The 27,765-nt window shown below is 36.1% G+C and overlaps 1 protein-coding gene and 1 pseudogene across 2 annotated transcripts in view; one reads left to right on the forward strand and one right to left on the reverse strand.

Moving 5' to 3' along the window:
- The window catches only part of LOC129072018 (60S ribosomal protein L6-like), a 61,419-nt pseudogene extending 52,590 nt beyond the window's left edge, over positions 1–8,829 (reverse strand).
- A 595-nt stretch (positions 8,830–9,424) lies between these two features.
- CCDC88A (coiled-coil domain containing 88A) overlaps positions 9,425–27,765 on the forward strand; it is a 123,782-nt gene continuing 105,441 nt past the window's right edge. The window contains exons 1-2 of one of the 2 annotated variants that reach the window (XM_054575430.1): positions 9,425–9,855; positions 9,947–10,047. In XM_054575430.1, coding sequence (XP_054431405.1) covers positions 9,793–9,855; positions 9,947–10,047 — 164 coding nt within the window. In that variant the 5' untranslated portion in view covers positions 9,425–9,792. The remainder of the gene's footprint in view (positions 9,856–9,946; positions 10,048–27,765) is intronic. The other variant, XM_054575431.1, reaches the window with a different exon arrangement.

Consider the following 27,765-nt stretch of genomic DNA (forward strand, 5'->3'; position numbering starts at 1 on the left):
TGTATTTAGTTTCTGAAAGTTTACATTTATACATAAAGAATTTCTTCTTGATTTAGAGTCAAAGTCTTCACATGATTAATGTATTGTGAAATAGAGGCGATCTCGTTGGTATTATGCACTAACATTATTTCAGTCATTACCATGGTTTTCTACTATGTTGATTTCACAATGATTTTGGAAAAGGCTATTAGAACTTTCTCAAACATAAGTAAAGGGCATAACTCTGATTTTTTATTAATTTTGCTTTTATTATACAAATGATAACTGTTTTCAAATGAGGAGACATTCTGAATAAATGTTGAATGAGTGGTTTTTAGTGAAAATTGGCTTGTGTATAGAGCTTCCAGTTATTGTTGTGAGTGGGGGACACAGATAAGAGAATCACAAGTGTCCCATAATCATGGTAACCTAATTTTGTTATTTTAAAAAAAAATGTCTTTTAGCCCTGGCTGGTGTGGCTCAGTGGACTGGGTACTGGCCTGTGAATGGAAAGGTCACTGGTTCGATTCCCTGTTAGGGCACATGCCTGGGTTTTGGGCCAGGTCCCCACTTGAGGGCGTGTGTAAAGCAACTGATAGGCATTTGTCTTGCATGTTGCAGTTTCTCTCTTTCTTTCTCGCTCCTTTTCCCTCCCTCTAAAAATAAATTTAAAAAATCTTTTAAAAAATGTCTTTTAATAAGTTGTATTTTCCACTACTTAAAAATTGAGTTCTTTAAATAAAAGTTATAAAAAATTATAATTTTAACAAATTTATTCATTTAATAATATAGAGCAAATACTGTGTAGAAGACACTGCAGGGCACTGACATTTTATAATTGTCAGTCAAAAAAATAAAAGAATTTGGTTTATACCTTATATTAATAGATCATATATGTCAAACTGTATGCCACAAATTTTATGACATTTGATTATTTACATATACCAGTTCCCTCTGTTTTGTCATGACATTCCATCGAAGATTTAAGCTTGTGTTAATTTGGAAAGAATTCCCAACTTTAATGGCTATCAAAGAATCTATAGAAATGGTTCTAAGTGTTATCTACAGTTCTCACATGCAGCTCTGTGCCTGGTAGTTTTCTTTGGGGCTTTTAGGTCCCAAGGTCTTCCTGCCTTTCTCTCCGCATGGGGTTTGACCTCCATGGACTGCATCATCTGTGTTCTCTTGCTGTCTGCTTCTCATGGGGCACAGCAGTACAGAGCCCTGGCCAGCGTTATGAGATGGACATCGAGATTGGTATATTCTTTTCCAGTGTTTTCTTTTGCATCATGATGATGGCAGCGGAGCCATTCTTTATGGACACAGCTTCTATTCAGCATCTCCTTTGCCAAAGCTAAGCTTTCAGGATTCTTGTAACAGTTTCCTCCTTTTGTCCCTTCCACCCAGACCATGGGTGGAGGTGCTCCCTGCTTTTGCTTCTCCTTGGGTGATTTACCACCCCTTGTTGTTCACTTAACTCTTCATACCTCTCTAAGTCACCCTTTCACTAAATTCTCCTGTTAAACACTTCAGAGCAGCCTTCTGTTTCTTGCTGAGACTCAAGAGAATTCCCCCCAAAATGGTTTTATATCCAGGGAAAAAGTTTTCAATGGTAACATCATGAGAAATTAAAAACAATTTTAACTATACCTGATAGACTAGAATGACAGGATCAATTTCCAAACATCTGGTGGACCAACTCTTTTGCATATTGTATACTTATACAATATAGTTGGATGGTTAATTTAATTATTTATAAAGTTCATTGACTGGGAAAAATTTCAATCCAGTTTTCTGTTTTGTTACATCCAATGTAAATACAATGAATACTAGTTTAGAGGTCCACAGACAATGACCTGGGGGCCAAACCTGGTCTGCTGTCTCTTTTTGCAAATAATGGTTTACTACAATACAGCAACGCCTGCTTCTTTACATGTAATAAGCGGCTGTTTATGCTACCATGGCAGTTGCAACAGAGGCCTTATGGCTGACAAAGCTTAAAATATTTACTATGGTCTTTTACAGAAAAATTTTGCCAACCTTTGAACTAACTGATTGAATGATATACTTGTCATTTTATTTTTTGGCTTCATTTAGATACAGTCTTCTATGTGTCACGGTCAACATGCTATCTCACATATAGCATAATGAATATTGATTAATGACGAAAGTGAGAATGCACTGACAAATATAGAACTCATAACCACAGTTTTATTTTTGAACCCAGAAACTACGTTTTTATTCTTCTGCAAGTTTTATTAGTCAAGTTTCAGATAGAGTTATGAGAATTTGGAATTTGATGTTTTAAAAATTGGTGATCTGGTAATTCTACACACTTAATGGTGAATGTTGTCATTAAAATGCACTGGAGGCCTGGTTGGTGTGGCTCAGGGGATTGAGTGCCAGCCTGCAGACCTAAAAGTTGCCAGTTTGATTCCCAGTCAGGGCACATGCTTGGGTTGTGGGCCAGGTCCCCAGTGGGGGTGTGCGAGAGAAACCGGTCAGTGTTTCTTGCCTTCTATTTCTCCCTCCCTTCCCCTCTCTCTAAAAATAAATTAAAAATATTTTTAAAAATGTATTTGAATACCATTCATTGATTAATTTAAACTGAGAACCATGTCTAAACTTTAACCATTGTTGTATTTTCCAATGGTGTTATGACAATGGTACAGTTTTTTAAATAATATGAAACAAATGCAGAAATGTACTAAACTCTTAGTGGTAGAATTATAGGTTTAATTTTTTTGGTTTCTTCTTTACCTACTGTTGATTTTTTCCAAATAGGACAGAAACAATATTTTTATAATAAGAAAAAAATAATTTTAAAAATATGAAATGTGTTTAGTTTCATGTAACTGAATATTTTTATTGCTATTTTAGTTAAGAAACCAAAATCAGATCTTTAGCTTAAAAATTCATGGAATAAAATTGAGGCTGAAAATTTTCTCAAGCTAATATGTTAAGAAAAGATTCAACTGGCACACATTGAAAGTTGGGAAATAAAAACATTACATTTAAATATTTTAAAGTTTCATGAAAATTTTAACTTTCAACAGCAGAATATCAAATACATAGTCTTAGTATATGCATTTTTAGATATATCTTCTTACTGCCATTCAACATAAAGATAAATTGTCTTCATATTTCCTCATTTGTAATTTGTATTTTTTGATATGGAAGCAGATCTACATTTTTCCTTTGATTATAAATATTTAATAATTTTAACCCACACTTATTTTCAGTAGCCTAAAAGCACAAGCGGTGCTTTATGTGGAAACCTACAGGGTAAGCTGTGTGGCAAATTCAAATGATGCCCTAAAAATGGTATTATTACACCCAAGAATAGACACTTCGTGCTTCTTTTATTAGAAGGTTTTAAGATTTTGTATTATGGTATATTATTTATCAATTATATTTCTGAGGTCTTCATTGTGAGAATAGTGCCTGCCACAAGAAATTTTTTGTCTATCTTATTAAAGATCTATCAAAAGTGAGGTTCTGTTTTAACTAGGTATCGCTAATGCCTATCCCTAGGATGGAAATGTGTACAGAGTAGAGACTGGGAATAGGCTTATAGGCAGAATAGGAAAGTGATTTTTTCCACCATTTAAAAGTCCATTTCACAATATTTGTCCTTTTCTGTACATGTTTTTATTTTCTTTTCCAACTATCAGGTTGCTTAGTATCCATTTGCTTAGTATCTTTCTATCAGCAGCATTGTAAATAGGAACGTATCACCACCTATTGCACAGATTTGAGTTAAAGGAGGAACCTTGAAAACATAAGGAACTGATCACATGATAGGAGAGTCATATCCTGGAAATAGCTGGCAAGTTACCAATAATTTATAAGAGTATTTCATATCATAGCACAGCAAACCAGTTAAAGAAATAGGGTAGCACCACCTTACTTAAGTAAGACTAAGAAACTGACAGTAAGCAAAAACATTACACCAAAACCCTTTGAGGCCTATCACCAATTCGTGAACTTTACTCATAGAAGAATCTATCAGGTCTTCAGTCAAAAATTATTAATTCCTTCAGACTGTTTTAACAATCTGTGAATTCCCTGCATATAGTAAATTAGAAGCAGCAAATTAGAATGGGGACTATCAATACAGATATTGTATCTGTAAATACAAGCAGCAAAAAACAAGAACCAAGAGAGAAAATAGAAAAACTACTCAAAGTAAAATAAAAATTCAAAACATAAGTGCCTGGGATCTGCGAGTGTAGGTCAAATACCTTTGCAATTTTTAAGAGCCTCTGAATATATAATTATATTAAAACACAAAACAATAATTTAGTTCAACTGTGATGACATAGTTCTATACTAAAAGGTCAGTTTCTGTTCAGAGCATGCTGTCCAATAAAGCTTAGACAATTATAACACCTTTCTTGAATATTTCCTTCAAAATGATACAAAATAAAAAAAATTGAGTGTTGAATAGGATAAATATCATTATATGATGCCTGAGAAATAAAAGATTATTTGATGTTTATGTATTCCTCTAAGCTTTTCTCTGAGAAGAAAAAAATTATATAGAGTTGGGAAAAATTTGTCTTGAAAGCTATTGATTTTATCATCTCAGTGTCTTTTTAGTTATTCAAATTCACTGAGAAGCAGTAATCACCAGCTATTACCTCTTCTCTAGGTAACTTGTTAATTAGAATAGTCCTTCTTGGAAATTTCTCTGCTGGGAGCTCTTGCCAATTGTCAGGAATTTAAACTGGTTGAACGAAGACTCTGACATATTGACTAAGATGCTGTCTTGAATGTCAGGGATACAAAGATAAACAGAACAAGTCACTCTCCAGGGGTTCCCCATCTACTCAGAGAAAGAACATGGGAGCAAATACATGCCATTCAAAGCAAGTAACAAAAATAAAGGGAGGTTAGATACTATGGAGGCGCAAACAGGAGAATGGTCAGCTCAACCCAGGAAGAGGAATGCTTCACAGGCAGAGTTGCCAGAATCCTGAAGGAGTAGGAGCTGATCAGGACAGAAAGCAGAAAAGGGCATTTCTAGTGGGGATGGCAGCATGGAATACAACAGTGAATTTGTGATGGCTCACTCTGGAGCACAGCACTAGAGTATTTGAAAGGAATAAATGAAGATTGGACTGTTAGGAGGATCCCTCTCTCTACTCAGTCATCTCTTTCCAACTTTCTTTTCCTCTGCCCAGTTGAGATGCAGGACAGAGCAACAAGCCTACTGCCTAAGCGGTTGTCCAGCAGGGAATGAAATAAGTATACCCATTTTACAGCTGAGGCTCAAAGAAGTTAAATAACATGCTTAACCTCATCTCTTTCTCTCTCTCTCTCATTGTTTTACATTTTCTCTTAAAACTATGTTGTCTAATTAAAACATATATGTTCTATGTTTTGGATGTGTTAAAAATCTTATTCATCAGATCAAGAGGACTTAAAGACCCCTTCAAAAAGTCTATGAGAGATTGGATTTTTTGATAGCATTTCTTTTTAAATATTTATGAGGCAATGATGCCATTCTTTTTTTTTTAAACGGTTTTCTTGAGAAATAATTGACAATTCAGCCATTTAGTGTCCAAATCAATGATTTTTAGTGTGTTCATGGAATTATGTATTTATCGTTCTGATCAGTTTTAGAATATTTTCATTTTCTCAAAAAGAAACCCCCACCCTAAGCCATGAACCCCCCATATCCTCCCAACCTTCTCAGGCCTAGGCAACCACTAATCTACTTTCTGTGTCTATAGATCCATCTCCTCTGAACATTTCACATAAATGAAATCATGCAATAAGTTGTCCTTTGTGACTGGCTTCTTTAACTTAGCTTAACGTTTTCAAGGTTCATTCATGGTATAGCATGTACCAGTACTATATTTTTTTTTTAAATTTTATTTCTACTTATTTTTTAGAGAGAGAAGAAGAGAGGGAAAAAAAGAGAGAAAGAAACATTTATGGGGTAGAGAAATATCAATTGGTTGCCTTTTGCACGTACCCCAACGGGGGACTGAACCTGCAACCTAGGCATGTGACTGACCAGGAATCTAGCTGGCAACCTTCCAACTGGCAACCTTTTGCTTTGCGGGACAATGCCCAACCAACTGAGCCACACCAGTCAGGGTGGTACTTAATTCTTTTTTATTTCCAAATATTCCATTTATAGCTATATCTCATTTTATTTATTAAGTTATTGGTTGATGGGCATTTGAGTTGTTTCAGTTTTTGGATTTTATAAACAATGGTACCATTCTGCAGCTGCATTTGTTATTTTTAGTATAATAGCTTATGGATGGGATTAGCTTTGCAAATATTTATCACCAAGGAGCCTGATTTGGATTAAGTCTATCACTTTCTATACTGTAAATCAAGATGGAGGTACATAGCGTGCTTTTGGTACAACAGTAGTGTTTTGTATATGTAACCTGCAGGGGGATACTCAATTATAATACACGGCCAGGGGTGGGTGGGTGGGGCATGAGTGAAGGGAGGGAGAGAATCTTTCTCTTGCAACCCCTAAATAGGATCATGATTCATTCCAACCATTTAACTTCTGTTAAAAGGGAGCAGAGCAAATAACATAGACCCTAACCAGAGGGGAAATTTTTCTAAAGTCCTTTCCTGCTGGATTTAACATTTTAAGAAAGGATGAATTCAGAACAAACAAATGACTACAAAGTACAAAACAAAAGTACCGTGAGGAATCTCTTCTTAAGTGAAAGGAGGATTGGAGCAAACTTTTGGATTTAATCTTACAGGACGTTGCAATTCGAAGACCATTAAATTGTGTAAATGTAAAATCCTTCTTTTGCCAGACAGCGAAGTTTCCTGATTGTACTCTTGAGATATTATAAAGCATTTCTAAGGCTGCTGTTAAACTAGAGAATTGTGAATTGGTAGGTTTTCGAGTAAGTTACTCCAGACCTCAGTCTGGTCTAAAGCTTCCTGTTTTTACAATTAACTCCTCATGTTTCTTTGAGTGTGTGTGTGTGTGTGCGCGCGTGCACGTGCATGTGTGTGTGTGTGTGTGTGTGTAAAACCTAAAGATAGACTAGGAAACATGTGGGGCCATCTGGCATTAAAGGGAAATCCAGATTTCTGCGATGGCTAGCTACTAAATGTAAACTGGGTAAACAATGCTATTATAATGTACAACTCCTGTGCTAACCCTTCAGTCATCACTGTCCAAAATGCCCCAAACTTCATGTACTTTGCTATTAATACTTAATGGGTTTTTCACATATGAATGAAGCAAGTTGGTCTGTCTTGAGATAAACCCCAGGACAAGCTTGAACAATTGAATGTTACTTAGTCAAGCTTCTGAGGGATTACAAAGAAAAGTGAATCTGTCAGGCATTGGGCTGCCCCTGAATGCAATGCTTCCTTCTTGGTGCCTGCCCCTCCTTGGTCTGCACTTCCAAGTAGAGAATTGTGATTAAGAAAGAGTCATCAAGGGCGGAAGGAAAGGATTCCTAGAACCAGAATGACCCAAGGCTGTGTGCTGGCTAAGGCGATGCAAGGTTTTCCTCTGTACACCTCGTAGCAAAGTGTGACAGAAATGCATCCGAATGTTAATTAATATGATTTTTGGAAGGGCATTTCTCTGCTCTCCAAAGCAAGAGCCACTCTCCTGTAACTGAAGTAAAGTAGGAGATGTTACATTTCAAGTTTTTTTCCTAAAGATTCTTTATTTGGGGGGAATAATGATTAAAAACAACATCAATAACATTTATACAGCACTTACTATACACTGATATTTAACTCAATTATTATCCCCGCTTTACATATGAAGAAAGGGAAACACAGACAGGTTCAGTAAGTTGCCTAGGCTCATGCAGCTGTGGAGCATCGCAGCCTGGATTTGAACTAGGCAGGAAAACTAGAGCTCAGGCTTTCAATTACCTAGTTAAAGAATGGTGCTGTTTCTTAATTCAGTGGTATGACAAAACAATTTTTGCCACTCATTTAAAATCCCAAGTAATCAAAGTAGATGTTTGTGTAAATATAAACAGCACACATTACAACACTATACTATGTTTATTCTCTCAAAAAATTTGTTTTACATTCCCATTTTGTCTCAGGGAAAAAGGCTTTATTTTCCCTCGAAATGAAGAGTAACATTTAATTTAGCTGGAGAACTGCTAAAATTACTTTGATGGTTCCAGTCGTGCATAGCATAGAGATTCATGACAAATATGTAATCTATTTATTTGTCATCCAACTTGAATGACTTCCAAATGTTCCTCCTTAGTAGCTCTTGATTTTGTTTGGATTTTTTTTTCTCCCCCAACGGCCAAACAGTCAAACAACGTCTGAATCACGTTTGCTCCAGTCAGGGAATACCAACAAGTTGAAAGACAGCTTTGGTTATTTAAAATCCTACTACATTCACTTGCAACTTTAAAGAGCATTCATGCTTTTAGTGTACTGGATTTTTAAAGAAGAAGAAGAAAAAGAAAAAAAGCAAGTTTGTGGCTCAAGTCCCTCCTTCGCTATTTGCTGCAGCGAGTTTTCCCATTCCGTTTTGCAGGCGAAAGCATGCTTAAGAGATCAAATCAAACTGTCCGAAAGGCTGTCTGCATCCCTCATGGTTAAAAGAGAAGGATTTTGTTCTTTTTCCTTCACACATCAAAGAAGGCACTCGGGGAGGAAATAAACCATAATTAGGCATGAGCGAGCAGACAGACCCCCTTCCTCTGTCTTCTCCATCCCCGCCCCCAGACCCTGGCAAACGTCCTGGGAGTGAGCAAGGCGCCGGCCACCGCAGCAGCTGCAGCGAGAGCGCGTCTGTGCCCGCGCCCGCCGCCAGGATCTGGGCGGCGGCGGGACCGACCCGGGGACGCGCTCGCTCGGGAGCGCGCTCATGCAGCGGTTTTCTTCTCCCACAATCCAGAGGCAGGGGCGCGGGAGGGGCGGGGAGTCGGCGGAAGGATATGGGCGCGGAGGCAGCAGCGCGCTCCTTTTGACGGCAAGATCGCGGCATCTGCTGAGAGGCGAGGAGCGGGGTGTGATGCGGCACTGCGGTTCTGAAGCCGTTACTCCAGCTCCTCCACAGAGGGCAGAAGACTAGGCTGGAGCGCGGCGGTGATTTTTGTGCCAGGGTTCTCAGAGGCTCACCGAAAAGGCTGGCGAGGCTCAGAAAACTGGAGGCTTAGGGACATATATTGAAGCCCCCACCCCCTGGGAGGGGAAGGGGGCTGGAGGCGAAGCTTGAGGGCGGCCGAGGCATGGTGTCTGCTCGGGGGGAAGGGGCGAGCCCTGCCTGTCGTTGGTGAGGGGCAGGAGAGGCTTCGCGTTTCGAGGCAGCTCCATGCCCACTGGGGGGTGGAAGGTGTTGAGCGGCGCACGGAGGTCGAGCCTGGCGGCCGTCCGGAACCCTTAACGTGAAATCGAACGTGGTATTTCATTTGGCCCACGTTGGGATTAATTCATTGTGGAGAGCTTCGCTAGTCTTGCTCCTCCAGGAGCTGGGCAACCTTGACGGGCTTTTTGTCTTGTTGCTCCGGCCCCCTTTCCCTTCCTCCTCCTCCAGATGCCTTTTCTTTGCCCCTCTTTGCCCGGTACAGACATTTCCAGCGCAGGCTGCGGCTCGTGGCTACTGTCGAAGCCACTTCTCGGGATTTGGGCTCGTTTCCCTCTGGGGTATTTTTTGAGGAGGGAGAGTTCTATTCTCCCCTTCACGATGGGATTTTCTTCCCGTGCCAAAATAGATGTTCATTGATTTCTACTTCAACGTTTAGTGACCAATTCCCTAGTCGTATTTTGTGTGTGTGTGTGTGTGTGTGTGTGTGTGTGTTAGTTCCTTTTTTCAAATACATTAGCTGTAAAATGGAGAACGAAATTTTTACTCCCCTTCTGGAGCAGTTCATGACCAGCCCCTTGGTCACCTGGGTGAGTGTTATTTGTTGTGTATTTTGCTGCATTATTTGTGGCTGCAGAGATGGAGGTGGGCATTCGTGTCCTGATGATCATTCTGTTTCAGGTTAAAACGTTTGGACCTCTGGCTGCAGGAAATGGGACCAACCTCGATGAATATGTGGCTTTGGTGGATGGGGTATTCTTGAACCAGGTCATGCTCCAAATGTAAGTGTTCTTTTTTTCTTTTCTAGGTAACTTTTTTTGAAAAATTGAATATTGTGCACTTAGAGATTTTATGTTTTAAGCTCCTAATTTGGTTCTTTGGCCAGAAAAATTCAGGTGGTTTAACAGTTGGACCTTGAAAGAAGTGATAAGCGTACCCGTCCAGCCTACTTATCAAAATCCAGTGATTAAAACTATGAAACTTTGATTTTTCATTCTGTAAACCATGTATTGTCACATACTGTCTTCAGTGCTGATATTCATGCCACATTGTGTCCTCCGATAATTGGGTAAAATGAGAGTGTAAGAATAGTTTCCTATGGGGAGGGAAAAGTCTTTACTGTGAAGTTATGCGCATTTGATGCAGAAATGTTTCTTATTAACCTTTGTGTCTAAAAATAAATGGCTCAGAATTTGAAACTGGTGAAGTAATAGATTTCAGACGAGAAAATTTCAAACAATAGTTCTTATTGGTGAGGAACTGTTGCTATATCAAGTAATTTAAATGCTACTAAATCTGAGTAGATGATTTATCGTGTGAATTATTAGATTAATTCTTGGGAAATCATTTAAGGTATTAGAGCTAGTTTTGAAATACAGGTAACTGAAATCTTGATGACGACTAGGTAATGATTTAGTAGGCAGATCTTTGTCTTTTATGTTTATGGTGTTGAGTTTGTATTAAGTAGAGTTTTTGAGATGGGAATTGAATATTGAATTCATATTGGTAGATGGATCAGTGATATAAAAACTATTTTTATCATTGTAGGTATTGTAGTAATAGCATACATATATTCTAAGTACATTTTACAGTTGTGCTCAAAATAATGTATATTTTGCCTTATTTTTCTTGACTAGAATCTGATTACAAGAGTAGTTTGGAACTTTTAATTTCAAAACATTCTCATCTTTTATATATGTGGGAATTTCGTGTATTATTAATAAATGTTATGAGAGATATGGTCTACTCTTAATAGACTAATAGCCTAACATAAAATATCAATTCTGTATTTTATTGAAATTTATTTCTTTAAAGATTTTTCTGTTTAAAAGTGGGTAGAAGTCATCAAATCCATAAATAATTGTTCCAGTGGTAACTTTTCAGTTTGTGTACTCAAAGAGTTGGTGTACTATTTTTAATCTCTGTTTTGATCCTACAGGGAAGTATTATACTACTGTATGTTTTCCAAAAGTATTTTATTTGTCTAATCACCCAAAGAAATATGTATGTTATCTAAATGTGTGTATGTATATATATTTTTCTTAAGAAAGGTAAAAGGAATGTAGACATTAAATATTTCCAGGGATAGTAAATATATTTTCGGCAGCTCTCCCATGGAACTATATTTTATCTTTGAATACCCCACTATTTCCTAAGCAAAATGGTAGACTAATTAAATTGACTTCTATTTTAGGGAACACACATGACAGGAAGGGTAGCCATTACAGTAGATACTCAGAATTTGTTTCCCTCTCTTTTTTCTTGCTTGTTTTTATACAGAAAATTTTGAGTTTGTATGCTGACCTCTAAAAAAATAGGTGTGTTTACAAAAATAGGAAAATACATTACTTTAGTTTTCCACTTTAATGTTTTTTATTTGAATGTTTCTTTTTCCAAAAAATATTTAGTTTTCTTTGAGTCCTGAACAGTTAGCTGAGGTGCTAAAAAACACTTTAGCTTGTTTCCACTTTGCGTACCGTTTATACTTAAAAACATATTATGTGTATTTTGAACATAATGGTATTACAAAGTAGTGGTTGCCAGGTTGTTTTTTGGGAGAACCTCGAATCTTCTGTTTTCAGTTCCACCTCTCAGTTTCTTTAAAAGTTTTTTCACTGTTCTAATTCTGTTCTGAATGACCTTTATTAAGTAAAGAAATATAAAATTAAGAAAGAAGAATGCTTTAGAGCTTTTAAAAAATTGTTAAAATTAGATCAACACAAATGCATTACCCATTAGGGTAACAAAATATACATTGTTTTGAAAGCTATATTTTGCTAATTTTGAAATCAGTAAGACTTCTGTTAAGCATCTTATTTAATACAATGTTTGATTTAATGTACTCTATTAAATTGTCAGTTGAAATTGTACCCAGTAAGTGAACTTAAAAGGTAGCCCTAGTCTAATATCTAGATTACATTTGGTTATAGAATTTGTAAAAATCTTTTGTAAATGAAATGTTATTTTTCTTTATGTTTCTTGTGCTAGGAGTTCATCGAATTTCTTGGATCTGTGGGTCTGTAGTTTTTATCAAATTTGAAAAAATTTTGGTCATTATTCTCTCTCTCACAGACACACACACACGCACGCACGCACGCACACAATTTATCTAGTTTTTGCCCCCCCCCCTTCCGCTTTTGGAAATCTGGTTACATTTAGTACTCATTTATCAGGTTGCTTGGTGTTACACTCACCGATGTTCTGTTCAAGTTTTTTAGTCTTCTCTGTTTCATTTGGATAATCTTGCTATGTCTCCAAGACCATTAATCTTTTTTTCTGTAATGTGTAATGTTCTGGTAATCTTAGCCAGCATATATCTGTATTTTTAATTTCAGACGTGGTTTTATCTCTAGAAATGCAGTCCTTTTTTTTGTATCTTCCACATGTATAGCTTTCACGCTGTCTTTTCTCAAGCTTCTCGAACATTGTAGAATTCAGTTACAACTGGCTGACTGTCTAGGTCTACAATTTAATCTGGCATTTCTGGGTTGGTTTTGATTGATGTTTTATCTCATGGATTGTGTTTACATGCTTTTGCATGCCTGGTAATTTTTGATTGGATGCCAGGCATTTGGAATTATTTTACCTTTTTGGGTGCTAGATATTTTTGTATTCCATTAAAAATTCTTGAGCTTTGTTCTGGGATGCAGTTAACTTAGGAACAGTTTGATCTTTTCAGATCTTGCTTTTAAGTTGTAATAGGCAGTACTACTGTTGTAGTACAGAGGCAAAACCATTCTTAGCACTATAGCTGGTAGTAACAGGAGTTATTCCTGAAGTTGTGTGAATTCTAGGTGGTATACCCTCGAGTCCTTTCCATTGGTTCTTTCACAGCCTTGGGTAGTTTCTTACACATGTGTACTGGTAAGTACTCAGCTGAAGACTTGAAGGATACCTCTGTAGAGCTCTGGATCTATCTGTGTAGCTCTCCACTTTTAAGTACCCTGCCTTGTATAGGAAAGTCACCTTGCTATCTCCATACTAAGTTATGTCACCTCTACTCGGGCTCTGCCTGGGTTCCCTATCCCTGTTCCATGGCCTAGAAATTCCAGTAAACTAGGGCGATTCTAAGTCCCATCTTGTGTGGTTCCTGTTTATCAGGAATCTACTGTTCTTTGTTGTCTGAGGTCCATTGTCTTGAAAAAAATCATTCCTATATTTTTTCTCCCCCAACCCCCCACAGTTGTTTCAGGCAGGAGGGTAAATTTGGTTTCTGTTATTCCAGCTTAGCCAGGAGTGGAAATCTGTTTATATACTTGTTCAATAAATACATTTTTGCCCTGCCAGTCTTACATTCTTGCTTTCAGGTGTGACATAGTATTTTGTTACAGGATCCTTATGGTAGAACTTTATTTTCATCTAAAGTGTTAATTAAGAGTAAGAATATTGATTTATTTAGTGACTAGATTTGCCATTTTGTACCTAGAATCTAAAAGTAAAGAGTTTATTTCTTCATGCCAGTTTACTGATTCTGCCGTATATAATTTTGGATTCTGTTCACTGACTTGGGATTCACTGTATTCAGAGATGAATCCTGGATTTCATTTAGTAGCTCCTTGAATCAAAAGAATCTCTGTAAGAGCTTGTGACATGGTGTCAGCCCTCTTTAACTAATGGGAAGAGGAAGCTATTTAGAGATCTGAAATGATGACCTAGCTCTTCTGCATGGTGCAGGGCATTTTCTTACTTCAACTGAATGAAATATTTTTTCCTCAGAGCTTTGAGGGGGGGGGGCGGGGGTGTGTGTGTGTGTGTGTGTGTGTGTGTGTGTATACATATATATATATGGCTTTGTGACAGTGAAATAGAAATAATTGCTTTTCTGTTTGAGATGACATTCAGTTCTGTAACCAATTTTGAATATTACTTGCTGTGAATTTTTAAGGAATTTGTGACAGTAGTTGATTTCGTCATTTTAAAGTTTAAAAGGTATGCTATTCATATTACCTAAGCAGTTGAAAGTATGGATATGTTAGGGTTTTAAGTACTGAGAAAATTTTTAATAGTATCAGAACAATATTTGGAATTACTCTATGATTCAATCCCATTAGATAGCTGTAGAGATCTGTACTTCAAATACATAGTAAATGTAATATATTTGTGGTGGCTTTTCTTCTTTTAGAATCTTGAGTTTGAAGGGACTTCAGAAGTTATCTGCTGTAAAAATCATTTTCTTTTTTTTTTGAGAGAGAGGAAGGGAGAGAGAATAAGAGGGAGAGGAACATCAATGTGTGAGAGAAACATTGATCGTTGCTTCCTGTACACACCCCTACTGGGGATCGAACTGCAACGAGGCATGTGCCCTGACTGGGAATCAAACCAGTGACCTTTCACCGTACAGGGCGATGCCCAACCAACTGAGCCACATTGGTCAGCGCTGTGAAATACCTTTTTAATTAAACCCTTGACACACAGTCATCCAACTTCTGTTTAAGTATTCTCTGAGAATCTGTTTCATAAAGTGTATTTAAAGTAACCATTTAATAGAGGAAGTTGACTGAAAAATGTTCCTTAGTTATCAATGCCTAAGTTTAAAAAGTAGATTGTACTAGTTTTATGACTATAATAACCCCCAAATAACTTATAAAATATATAAGTTGTTGCCCTGGCTTGGTGGCTCAGTTGGTTGGAACATCATCTCGTACACTGAAATGCTGCAGGTTCTGTTTCCTGTCAGGGCACATATCTAGGTTGTGGGTTCTATCCCCAGTCAGAGCATGTATGGGAGACAACCAATTGATGTTCCTCTCCCTCTCCTTCCCCGGCTCCCTCCTTCCTTCCCTACCTCCCCCCTCCATCCCTTTATCTCTCTATCTCTCCCTTGGCCTCCCTTCCTCTCTTTTCTCCCTCCCTCTCTCCTTTCCCCTCTCTCTGAAATCAGTAAACATATCCTTGGATGAGGATTAAAAAAAATGTACATATACACACGTATATAAGTTGTCTTACCAGTGTGTCACTGAGTCTGATTTTTGTATCTATTGTTGTTCAGTTACAGTTGTCTCATTTTTCCCCTGGTACTCTCACCTGCCCCACCCTCACAGTTGATCCCCACCCCATTGTCCATGTCTGGCTCTGAATTTTGATATGGTCACTCTCAGGTTTTCTCATTGGACCTTATAGTTTTTGATTGTTGCTTCTTTAAAAACACACTCCCAAGGTACTATGTTATTACAAAATTTTGTGATTTACCTCCGAAGTACTTCTCAGTTGTGCCTCTGACTCTTAGATTAATGCAGTAGTCCTTAACTGGTTCTTCTTACCTTTGGGCTTGCTTCCTTGAAAACTTGTCTTCTCATCTGTGATCATATGAAACTTTCTAAAACACTCCTATCTTTAAAATGATTCAATAGCCTCTACCTTGAGAATAAAGACATTGTTAAGCAGGCAGAGTCCTTCAAGATATTGGCTGCTGCCTAATTTTCTAGTTTTATCTTTGCATAGTACCACCTCAATGCATAGTCTAAGATTAAGCACACTTATAGTACCCCAAGATAAGCTGTATTCTCATAGGTTTCTGTGCCTTTCTATATATTCTTCCCTTCTCCAGAACACTCTTCCACCTCCTCACTATTGCTTTCTTAACTGACTGCTGCTTATTTACCATCACTGCTCCTCTGCCATACCCTGGCTCATCTTAGACTTAGTACTCCAACTTGTGCTTCTATTGGACCTTATACAGTGGTACCGGTATTCATCATTGATTCTTTCCGGAACTCCTGACTGAGTGCTCAAACCAACGAGTATCGAAATGTTTGCAAACTACCCTGAGAGTGACGATTGGTCTCTGATTCACCACTGGGGCTGGGGTGGGGCGCCGAGGTGCCAACTGGCGAGCAAGCAACGAGTGCTGAAATACTTTTGTCTTGTTAAAATGCCAGGAATACAGGTTTTGACGAGTTCTGAAGCCGAGGAGTACCGAGGTGTGACTATATCGTTCAATGACGGCATTTATCTCTTTTTATTACAGTTCTTGATATGCTTGACTCTATTGACTACTTGTGAATTTCTGGAAGCTAGGGTATTATATCTTTCATCTTTCTAGTCCTAGCATAGTGCTTGACATACAGTAGGTTCTTGATACACTTCTATTGTATGACTGAATAATAGGGTATGTGATAAAGTGGAATGAATTTGGGCATGTGTCAGACAGAACTGAACTGTGTGACTCACAGTTCAGTTCTCACTGTGCTACTTATTAGTGTATTATCTTAAATAATTTCCTTATTATTATCAAATCTCAGTTCCTACATCTATAAAATGGGAGATGATGTTTCCTTCCTGAAGTGGACATAATCTATACTAAAGGAGGCATAGTATCTTATTTTCTGTTTTGTTGACCATGGTACCCCCAGGGCTGGTTGCTATCATTATTATATTCTGTGCTGTACCATACCTACCTACTTACATTTCCTCAGACAAATCATGATTATTCATAGCTTAGTTTTGTATAATCTCTGTTGGTGTTACCTTTATATACCTGTACGATCTTTAGCAAGTTACTTAACCACTCAGTTTCCTCCTTTATAAACAGGATAAATAAGACAATCATAGGGTTATTATGAGAATTTAATAGGATAATTTGTGCACAGTGCCTAGCATGTAACAAGTGTTCGATAAATGTTAGCTGTTCATATCTTTATTGTTTTATTCTGTTATTGTAATAGTCATTTTTTCCTAGACTGTCCTTTCCTTCTCTTCCTCTCTCTCCCTGCCCCCCCCCCACAAATTCCTACTCATCCTTTCACATCCTGTGAAGTCCCTTGGCAGAGTTTACTGCTGTCTACCCTATGATCCCATATCTACCTTCACTAAATTGTTAAAGTGGTGTGACTACTAGACAGCATTTAGAGACCAGAGATTTTGTGTTGTGTCATCACCAGTCCCTAGCATAGAGCCTGGCATGTATCACCACTACCTAGCATAAATGGTATGCTGTAAGTTTTTAGTAAATGTCAAAGGAGTGAATGAAGATTTTATCATTTTACTCATTTTCAAAAACTTGAGGACACTCTCCAGTATTGTAAGATTTAGTTTGTTTTACTCTTTAGTTTGTCTTCTATTTCTCCTTTTGTTCTTTCTCTGTCCTCTTACTTGTTTTAGTTACTTTTACTGGATATTTTCTCCACCTATGTTATGTCTTGCTTAAGGTGAGGTGATAAGAACAAGTCATAGTCCATGATTTTCTCTGGTAGAGTACACAATGCTTCCAGTTTGATTTCCATTAACTTTTCTGATGATGTCCAACAAATTGAGATTTTTGTCTACAGTCTTATATTAGACCAGTGTCTTCTAGAGCAATCCATAGTGAATGTCTGATTCTTAGTATGACACATATCTAGTTAAGCTATAGAAAATGATAGAAACCTGGGGAAGAACAGGTGAACTAGTTGTTACGTATGGGAGTAATTCTAAAATTTTAACTGAAATTTCTCTTTCTAATATGTTAATTATGGGAAATCAGTCCTCACAGTATAGATGGAAAGGAAGACCAATTCTTAACTATACTCTTTCAGAATAACACCAATTGATCTTCTTTTAGGATTTATGAAACAGATATATACCAGTTTTAAGCATAAAGTTTTAATATTTTAAAATAACTATTTGAAGACTTAATTGGTATTGAGAAGTTTTCTAATATGTCAAATTAGTCATTGGTAAAGAAGCTGCTTTTAGAGAGTTGGTGTGGTATAGAGGAAAAAAAGATGGACTTGAGCATTGTAAGTTGAAATCCTGAGTCAGTCATTTAATGTATTATTTAACCAGTTATTGAAATGAGAAAATAATCTTAACATTATCTTTAGTCCTGTATTATTTTAGCTCTGTTTTGCTAGTTAATTTTTGAAGTTTTTTTCTTTTATTGATTGATTTTACAGAGAGAGAGAGGGAGGGAAACATTGATTTTTTTCCACTTCTTTATGCATTCATTGGTTGTTTCTTGTACGTTTCCTGATCTGGGATTGAACCCGCAACATTGGTGCTGGATGACACTCTAACCTAACTGAGCTACCCGGCCAGGTCTGGCTAGTTAAATAATTAATAAAACTAGGTTGAAGAATAAACTTTATTCTTAGTGAGAGAAGGCTTGCTCTAACATTGGTGAGAGACAGGGCAAGCATACATTTACCTCAAAAGGCCTAACTATTTAAAGGTTCTAAACCAGGCTAACAAATTGTTAAGTATTTCCTGGTTTTTTACCTTGATAAATACACCTTTATAATGACTTGAAAGGAAAGAGTCAAATTTAGAGTTTGTGGAGTTTAGAATTCATAAGCTCACAGTTTTATATCCTCGCATCATGTCTGGCTCTGTCTGGCAGGCACCAGGTCTGGCAGAGAGGTTTCGTGTGCATGCTTGTGAACATGTTGCATGCATGACTGCAGTCTAGGCTCTTGTACTTCATCCTCCAAATAGGTGCTTGTTGGCCCCAGGGGTGTATATATCTGTAGCATAGTCTATCTTCAGGACACACCTGGGGAAGAGACCTGTGCAGGGACGCTGAAATTGGGTTAGGGGTATTTGGGCAAAAAATTCCAGAGTTCCTGATAATTGGAGAGTCATCTGGACAGGGGCATATGTGGGTACATCCTCTTGTTTCCCCAGACTCCTTGCCCAGTAGTGAGGGGCATGGCCTGAGAAGAGCCAGAGTAAGACTCAGGGCAGAGACCTCTTTTTCAGGATTTAAGTACAATATTCAGTTAGAGGGATGAAGTGATGGTTTACTTAAAATATCCATTCATTCAGTGAATCATTTCTGAGGGCTGGCTTTCTGCTAAGCACTGGGTATGTGGTACTGAATAAGGTAAGGGGGATGAGCGTGTAAACAAATTGCAGCGTAATATACTCTTATGTTCTATATAGCAGAATTATATTCTTGGTCCATGTTGGCATAGAGAGAAGATTATTTTCATGGAGGAAAGGCTTCTTGTACAAGGGAACATTTGAACTGGGACATGAAAGTTGAGTAGGAGTCATAAACAGTGAAACTAGGAGGAAGGACTCTTTAAGCTAATAACATGAAGATATGAATAAAAATGGTGGAATCAGGGAACTGTAGAGTATTTTGTATGGCCAAAGCAGGGATTATATGCTTCTTGCACATGGGAAATACATTTGAAGAAGTGGGGAGTAGAAGATACCATGTCCTTAGATACCATGCTATTTTTAAAAAAAAAGGGGGGGGGAGGGAGAGAGAGAGAGAGAGATTGAGTCTACGGTAATTACCAGGTTTTTTAGTTGGCTGAAGAGTGGATGGGTATTGCCTTTTGTGGTAAGGCATCATAGGAGAATGAAAAATTAAGGGGAGAGGAAGTGTAGAAAATAAGTTTTGAGTTTATTTTGGATTGTTTGGTGAATAGTGACACATACCTTGTGGGCAAGGTGGTACATAGGTCTGGTACTGCGGAGAAAGGTGTGGAGTAGAGAGATACGGAAATTAGATTTTAAGCTTATACTATAAACTAAGGACATGGATGTTGGGGAAAAAATGTAGATGAGGACCAATGACAGTTCTTAGGAAAACAGCAACATTAAAAGGTTGGAGGCTTAAGGAAAGTGGAAAAATTACGCAAAGCTGCTGGGAAGAAATAACAAAAGGAGTCAGTTAAAGATGAATACAAGTATTGTCATGCAGGGTTGATGACTTGAAACTTGGAAACCACACGTTTGTGGTGGAGCCAGTCGGCGTGGTTGAATAACTTATTCACTAATGCTTAGATGCTCAGAAACTGACAAAAATATCTGCAGAGTTTATTCAGAATTGGGGATTGGTATGTAGATGTGAGGTGGGATAAATCTCAGTTGAACAGTTGAATACAGTGTGAGTATTAAAGTGAGGAGGAAAAGTGTCATCAGGAGGAGGCTGATTAGACTGCAGGTTACAATAAGGATGAAGGAGAAGAGGTTTAGAAGCTATAAAGGAATGAGAGAGGGTGGAATAGGTTGAGGTCAGAGGGGACTTTCAGAATTTGAGTTTTTGGAGGTGGCAATTCTGAGTGGTGATTTAGGGCCTATGTTAGATAATAGCAATGGGTAGATAAAGTGGAATAGAGTAGGAATAACTAAAGTGGAGAAGGAATTCACTTCCTTATTCTTTATGCATCTATGATCTCTTGATTACCACTGGAGCTAGGAATTAGCATTTTGAATTGAAATAGAAAGCTGGAAAATAATACCTAATTTTAACAGTTATATGCAAAGAAAATTGTAATAGAAATGTTAACTGTAGCTTTATTTTAGCATAATCTTCATATTGAAAATCAAACTCTGGGAATATTTTAGTAGTATTTTAAAAATATTTTTATTTATTGAATGATTTTAGAGTGAGAGAAACATCGTTTTTTTCTTCCGCTTACTTTTGCATTCATAGGTTGATTCTTGTGCCCTGACTTTTTGACCCATAATCTTGGTGTATGAGGACAACGCGTCAACCAACTGAATTACCTGGCCAGGGCCTTAGTAGTCTTTTAGGAAATTTTAAAAATGGTATATTCTTAATATGACTACTTTCCTAGTTATGGCTAGAAAAAAACTCAGACTTCACATTATTATCGACAACAGCATGAATGGTTTTTTTGGCCTGGGTGGTAAAGGCCCCAGGAAGATGGTTTAGTTTTAGCTATTGAGTTCTAGTCCAAAGTTGTGGAGGATGAAAAACTGTGGAGAGAGACCTGTAGAAGCAGTATTCCAACCCGTTTTTACCAAAACTGGTTAAAGAAAGTAAATCACAGTAAAATATCAGTTAATTTGAACGTTCAGGAAAAATAGTGTTGCGTTTTCTCATAATTTCAGGCTACCTTAAATTTTTCCAACTCATTAAAATCTTTGCAAATGAATTATATTTCCCCTTTTGTAAATAGAATATACATGTGATGATTTAGAACCATGTAGTATCTCATTATTTTAAACTTAAGTATTTGCATTGGGGGTAACTAACTATGATGAATCTACAGTCCTCCGCTCTACCAGCTGAGCTATCGAAGGGAGCTACTATGATGAATCTATAGTAAATGGTGAGTGGTCCCAAGCATATATTTGAAAACACATCTCTGGTTATTAGGTTGCTTTTTCCCTTTCTTTCTTAAATTTATATGAATTTTATGTTTCTTTTGTGTTAAGGAGGAAGAGGGAGAGAGGGAGAGAAGAGTATGTATGAGAGAGTGAGAGCAAGCAAGCAAGAGAGAGAGTTTGTTTGTAGATTAGGGACCCCTATTGTTTGAAGTTAGATTTGGCCTTCTGTAGGTGTGGATAGTCAGGGAAACCTAACTAGGGAGGCAGTTGGGTTTGATTTAAACCTTGAAGAATAATTGAACTTGGGTAGCCATATATGAGGAGGGTATTTTAAATTAGGGAAGCAGCTTGAGGACAAGGAATATTGTATTTATGATTTGCGAGATGATGAGGAGACTAACCTTAGTAGAGGATCTAAGTTGGAAAATAGTATATAGAATATAAAGTCACATAGGCAGAGTAGACCAGACTATGGGAAACTTGAAAATTAACTAGTATAATTTATACTATATATAGCAGGCATTGGAGAGCCATTTAAAGTTCCTTATTAGGGGATTAAAAGTATGATTGTAGAAAAATCATTTTGGCATTAGTTTGTAGAATAGACTGAGTATGGAATTCATTTGTTCATCTAATAAGTTATTGAGCATCTACTATGTACACTATCAGAAGTACTAAGAATACATCAGCGAATCAATGAACACACATTGTAATTGTGATTGGAACAAAGGTGGGGAAACAGCAGGGACAAGGAAGATAGGTGGGTAGTGATAGATGGTAATCTGCCTATTGTGGTGAGGTTTTAGATCCAGGTGGGCTATTTGGAGAAGAAGGAACAAATTTCAAGAACTGTTGCAAAAAGAATTGGTGGAATACCACATACGGTATGTGAAAGAAGAATGAAAGAGGATGTAAAGGCTAAAGATGAACAGATGGAGTATACTTAAAATTATGCATTTATAGGTACAATGATGTGGAGTTTAGATATTTAATTTTGCATGAAAAAATAGGAAATTTAGTTTATTTTATTCCTAACTTGCAACTAAAGACTTTTAAATGTATAATAGTGTGTTTTGACAATGATGCCTAATTTTGTATGAGAAACATTTCATTAGCTATGTATTTGCGGTCTTGTTTAAATTCTCGTAACTGTTCATGTATATTTTATTATTATATTTATTTAGTAAAATAGCTTTGAGGATGTGTTATGACAGTTCTTTTGGGCTCTTGGAATACTTTAAAGTCTGCATTTATAGGATATAACTTATCAGGAGATTTAACAATTCTCTGAGAAGTTGCATTATCACTAATCAGTTCTAAGAATTTAGCCATCTTTGTATTATGCAGTCATATCGGCTTCAGAACTTTTCAAACCCTGTACTTGTTGGATTTTGTTAAGAAGAAAATGTTTCAGTACTCAGTACTTGCTTGAGACTCCTCACACTTGCTAGAACCTGTATGAGTCATGATGCCTACCCACAAGAGAAAATGCTTCCTTGTTCAGCACTTGTTGATTTCAGCACTTGTTGATTTCAGCACTCGTCACGATTTCCGGAACAAATTAGTGATGAGTACCGAGGTACCGCTGTGTTCTATGATTAGGATTCAGAATTTCACCTGTGGACATAACAAGCTTGAAGCAGTATTTCAGAGTTTGGTCAGTGTTATTCTCAATAAATTTTTCTGTTTTCTGAGAATATTCATATAATTACTTGATATTTACTCTGGAAGAAAATCCCAGTCGTCTTTGCATACTTCTCTAGAGGTTTGTTTCTGTTTTTTGTTAGTTTTAAATTCTGCAATGGAGAAATGAAATCCAATATTTATTGAATATTGTACATTTCTTCTGAGCATCCCATTATCCATCAATTTTGCCAATCACAGCTGCTTACAAAATATTCTAAATCATGGGTCAGTTACTCCTCTTTTAAAAACTAGTGATCTGCTTTATTTAAATTGGAGGTTCCCCTAACTGTTTACTGCTCTTGCACCATTTGTAGACCATGTTGCAAATTTCTTTAGCTTTTCTATTAATAATTCCTTACGTCCCTATTTGTGTGCCTTTCCTCTAACTTGGTTTTCAGTTCATCACATCTTTTTAAGTACTATGCTTGTTTGTATCCATGCCTATTTTTCCTCTTTTATTTACTTCTTTTTGTTGTATACATTTCTTCTTTCATTTCGCCTTCCCTTAGTAGTGCTTTATAAATAGGCATCAGTTATTTTTCCTGTAATTGTGGGGCTTAAAATGAAGTTAGCTTGTGGTCCTTTTGGAACATTCTTATGATACACTGACAATGGCAAATTAAACCAATATTGTGGTAATCTTATTTTCCTCTTACTTGAATTCATATTCTACAGTTATCCTGTATGGGGACCTTGTTTGTTTTTTTTTAAATATTAGAGAAACTAATAATGAAAAAGGATTTTCTTATCAATTTAAAAACTTTTGAGATAAGTTTCTATGACTGTGTATGTTAGAACAGATTATACTTTGGAAGTATTTTTTAAAGTCGTTCTTCATTTTAAAGTGCTTCATTGCTTCTCAAAACCGACAATCATACTTGTCACTGATAACTAATCAAGTGAACTATTTGAATTACCCTAGGATGGTTTGTGGACTTCAGGTTAAGAATCCTTACTCTACTGAATTGATAGGATGGGGGTGTAAGCCCTAAGTCTGTCACTAATCTTGGGAAATTTAATCTCTGCTCAATTTGAGATTTCTTGAGTCTCTAAGGCTGATTGGGTCTGCCCTAGAATACCGATTAAAACAAATTTTTATGACCTTATTGTAAGGATTAAGGACAAGGGGTAAAAGTAAGTGCCATCACAGATTAGTGATGGTATTGGTGCTAAACAATCTTTGGTTCAGTTACTGGCTATGTGGTTGACCACCATATGAATGAAGGTTCTTTTACTTTATAAAGGCACTGATTAGCATAATAGTAAGTATTCAGGTCTCCATACCAAGAACAGGAATTGATTTTCCAAATCCATGGGTCTCAAAATGAGATCAACAGATTGCAGGGGGTCTATTTGTCAGGTCAAAATTATTTTCATAATAGTATTTAGATGTCATTTGTCTTTTTGGCCTGTGTTGCAAAAGCACTAACGGTTCAAAGCAGATGTAGGTAAAACTGTTGACTCCTTAGCATCAATCAAGGAGGGGTACCAAATTGTACCAGTAGTTATTGTATTCTTCACACAATATATTATACTTGCAGTTAAAAAGAAATCCAGTTGCACTTAAAAGTGTCCTTGATGAAGCAGTGGAAGTTATTTTATTGAGTTTTGATCATTGTATGTATCTTTAACATTCTGTAGAACAAAATGAGAAGTATGCATTAAACATTTCTGTTGTGTAATGAAGTGTGGTGATTATCTCAAGGAAAAATACCGATCATTTTTTTTTTGAGTTGCAAGCTGAACAAGTCTCTATTTTGTGGAACAGTAATTTTACTTGAAAGAACTACTGAAAAGCTAGTTATTCACACTTAAGTATTGGGCAGACATTTTCTCAAAAATGAACAAAGTAAACCTGTCACTTCAAGGAAAACACTGATAGTGTGTGTTATCAGTGATAAAATTTGAATTATAGAAATCATGAGCTAAGATGCTTCTCAATATTTAAACTTCTGATGAGATTGGAGGTGATATTAATCAAACTGATTTTTTTGTATTGAATAATGAAATGTACAAAATTTGGAAGATCTTTGTATAACTCAATGAACCAATGTTACCAAAATGACCAATGCATAATAAGAAATCATGGACATTTAAAAGATTCATTCAGCATACCAGATAGACAAATGGAAGAAAAGGTCATTGATATGATTTCAGATTCCACTTTACTGAATTTTAGTAGCATCAAGGAAGAATATCAATAATTGCCTGAAAGGCTCTTTTTCCGATTTTATTTTTGTCAGTTTTCTTTATGTACTTCGAGTATAACAGTGTATTACAATAGATTGAATACAGAAGCAGATTTAAGAATCCAGATGTCTTCTATTAAGCCAGATATTAGAGAGATTTACTCATTTGTAAAAAGAATGGCACTTCCCTCTAAAATTTTTGTTTTTGGAAAAGATATTATTTATAATAAAAATGTTCTTTATGTTAACATACAATGAGTTTGATATTTTTAATGGATGAGTATTTTTCAGTTCTTAATTTTAATTTTTAATATAGTAAATATATATAGATATAGCTTAAAACAAAAGCTCTTTGGAGACCTCAGTAAATTTTAAGAGAAGGGGTCCTTAATAAAAAGTTAGAAAACTGCTAGTCTGATATTTTAAGGGCTCATGTTGGCCATTCTAAAAAATAAAGGGTAGATTTTCAGTAATTTTATCCAATTCAGATAAAATCAAGGTTCATCGTATATATATTTTTGGATTTTATTTCTTTTTTGTGTCCATTTGCAACTTTTAAATCAAAACATTAGTTCTGTTTGTTAAATCAGTAAATATTACCCTGTACTGTTAGCTCTGTCTTGGGCTAACTAGAATATGTCATAGATATTTCTTCAACCTTTGAAGAGGTAACTTAATATATCTTAAATTATGATAAATTACATGAGGAGGACTGTGTCGATAGTCTCTATGTGGTAATTATATGTCACATACCTTTCTAGGAATGACTATTCAGTCATTGTAAAGATTGAATTAGTTAATATATGTGAAAGTATTCTGTAGATATATAAAATACTATATTAATACTAGGTTCTATTGTTGGCCATCATACACAGGGATTCAATTTGTGAGAAAGAGGAGAAATTAAGGTAAAGGAAAACTCTTTTTTAAAAAACAACATTTTTCACTGTTCATTCTCAAGACCTTACTACTTAGATTACCCTGAATAGTAATGATACTTACCCAGTTATTTTTCATAAAACAGTCATTCTGGTATATGTACATTTGAAGTTAGATATGCAAATAACTTAGTTATTTCAAGTGTTTCATAGTGACATGTAAATGCTGTATAATTTTGTTGCCACGTAACATATCTCAAAAAATTTTTAAAGCCCTACATACAACTAGTTTTAAATTAGAGTGGTATGATAAAAAACATGAGCACATGTAGTTGTTAAGCACCAACACTAAACAGATGGTTCAAAAGGATACCTAACAGGTTTACAGTCTGGATAGAAGAGCATAAAGCCATTAAAACTATCAGATTTCTGTTTCTCATAGATATTAGTCAATGTGTAAGTAAAGACATAATCCTTGGATACACAAAGACCAAATCTTAGAATATTAGTGTGTAGCATTGCAAGCTTTTCTTTTATCTATTACCCTAATTTAAAAAATTACAATATACTGTGGTAGATAATACTATTGCCTGTTTATTGAAATCAGCGCATCTTGTCATAGGTAGGCCATTTATAAATGTGAAATTGCTTGAGCCTTTTCTTTTGCTTCCATGTTCCATTTAACTTCTGGCTGGACAAATTTGAGCATTATTGCCTAGGCTGTTAGCCTGTAAAGCATTTTTCAATTTTTATCTTACAAAAAGAAATGGTCGATTTGAGGTTATGTTGGTTTTGAAAGAGCTGTGTGTGATTAAAAAGGTATTTGCTCATATATCACATATGTATCATACAGTTGCTCATCCTTTATTTTAGAGAAAGACTTTTCCAAAAGTAAATCCTTTTTTTGAAAGGTATGTTTTCAAAGGGAGTAGTCAAAACTTTATTACTTACGATTCTATCTCTATTTAGCATTTTAAGAATTAAACATGAAGGGAAGACAGAATATTTAGAATACTTAATAGACTATAATTTCTTTTTAGGGAATTTTGGAATCATGCTGTACTACGTACTGTTTGTTTAAATTACTGTATGTATGGTGACTTTTATTATATAAAGAAATAAACCTTAAATTACATGAAGGAATGGACTGCTTCTTGTCTTTTTATAGAAGAAAAATTTTATATTGCATTATTTTCTTTTGTTTATGTGTTGTCGTTCATGTTCTATGACTGAATCTCTAGCATTGAATTCTGCTTATATAGCTTTATTACATGTGCTTCAGCTAAGTAACAGATAAAAATAAATTTCCCCTAGAAGTAAATAAAATGACCAGACTTTCATAAAATAGAATTGCTTGGGTGTTTTTTCCCTCTTTAAAAATTATTTTACATGGTTTAAAGGATTATCTAATACCAAAGTTTCATAGTGAAGAACAGCAATTCCCCTCCCACCATTTTCAAAGTAATTTCATCTTTTGTTTAGCCTTTTATTCCATGGTGATAATATGCCTACTCCAGTTTTTCTTGATTTATCCCTTTTAGACATTATCTATTGACTTCCTGATAATGGTAGATGAGATTTTAGCTTTTTAAATTCCCTATCTCTATTTTTTTCTTATCTTGCTTTTCTAATATACTTACTACAATTTTAGTTTAATGAGTAATCAGCATTTACATTAGTATAACTATACAGGGTGGGGCAAAAGTAGGTTTATAGTTATTTGTATCGAAATTAGTATAAT

Source organism: Pteronotus mesoamericanus, unplaced genomic scaffold (assembly GCF_021234165.1).
Source record: "Pteronotus mesoamericanus isolate MK-2021 breed Mesoamerican mustached bat unplaced genomic scaffold, CSHL_Meso_final contig_291, whole genome shotgun sequence".
Classification (NCBI taxonomy): Eukaryota; Metazoa; Chordata; class Mammalia; order Chiroptera; family Mormoopidae; genus Pteronotus; species Pteronotus mesoamericanus.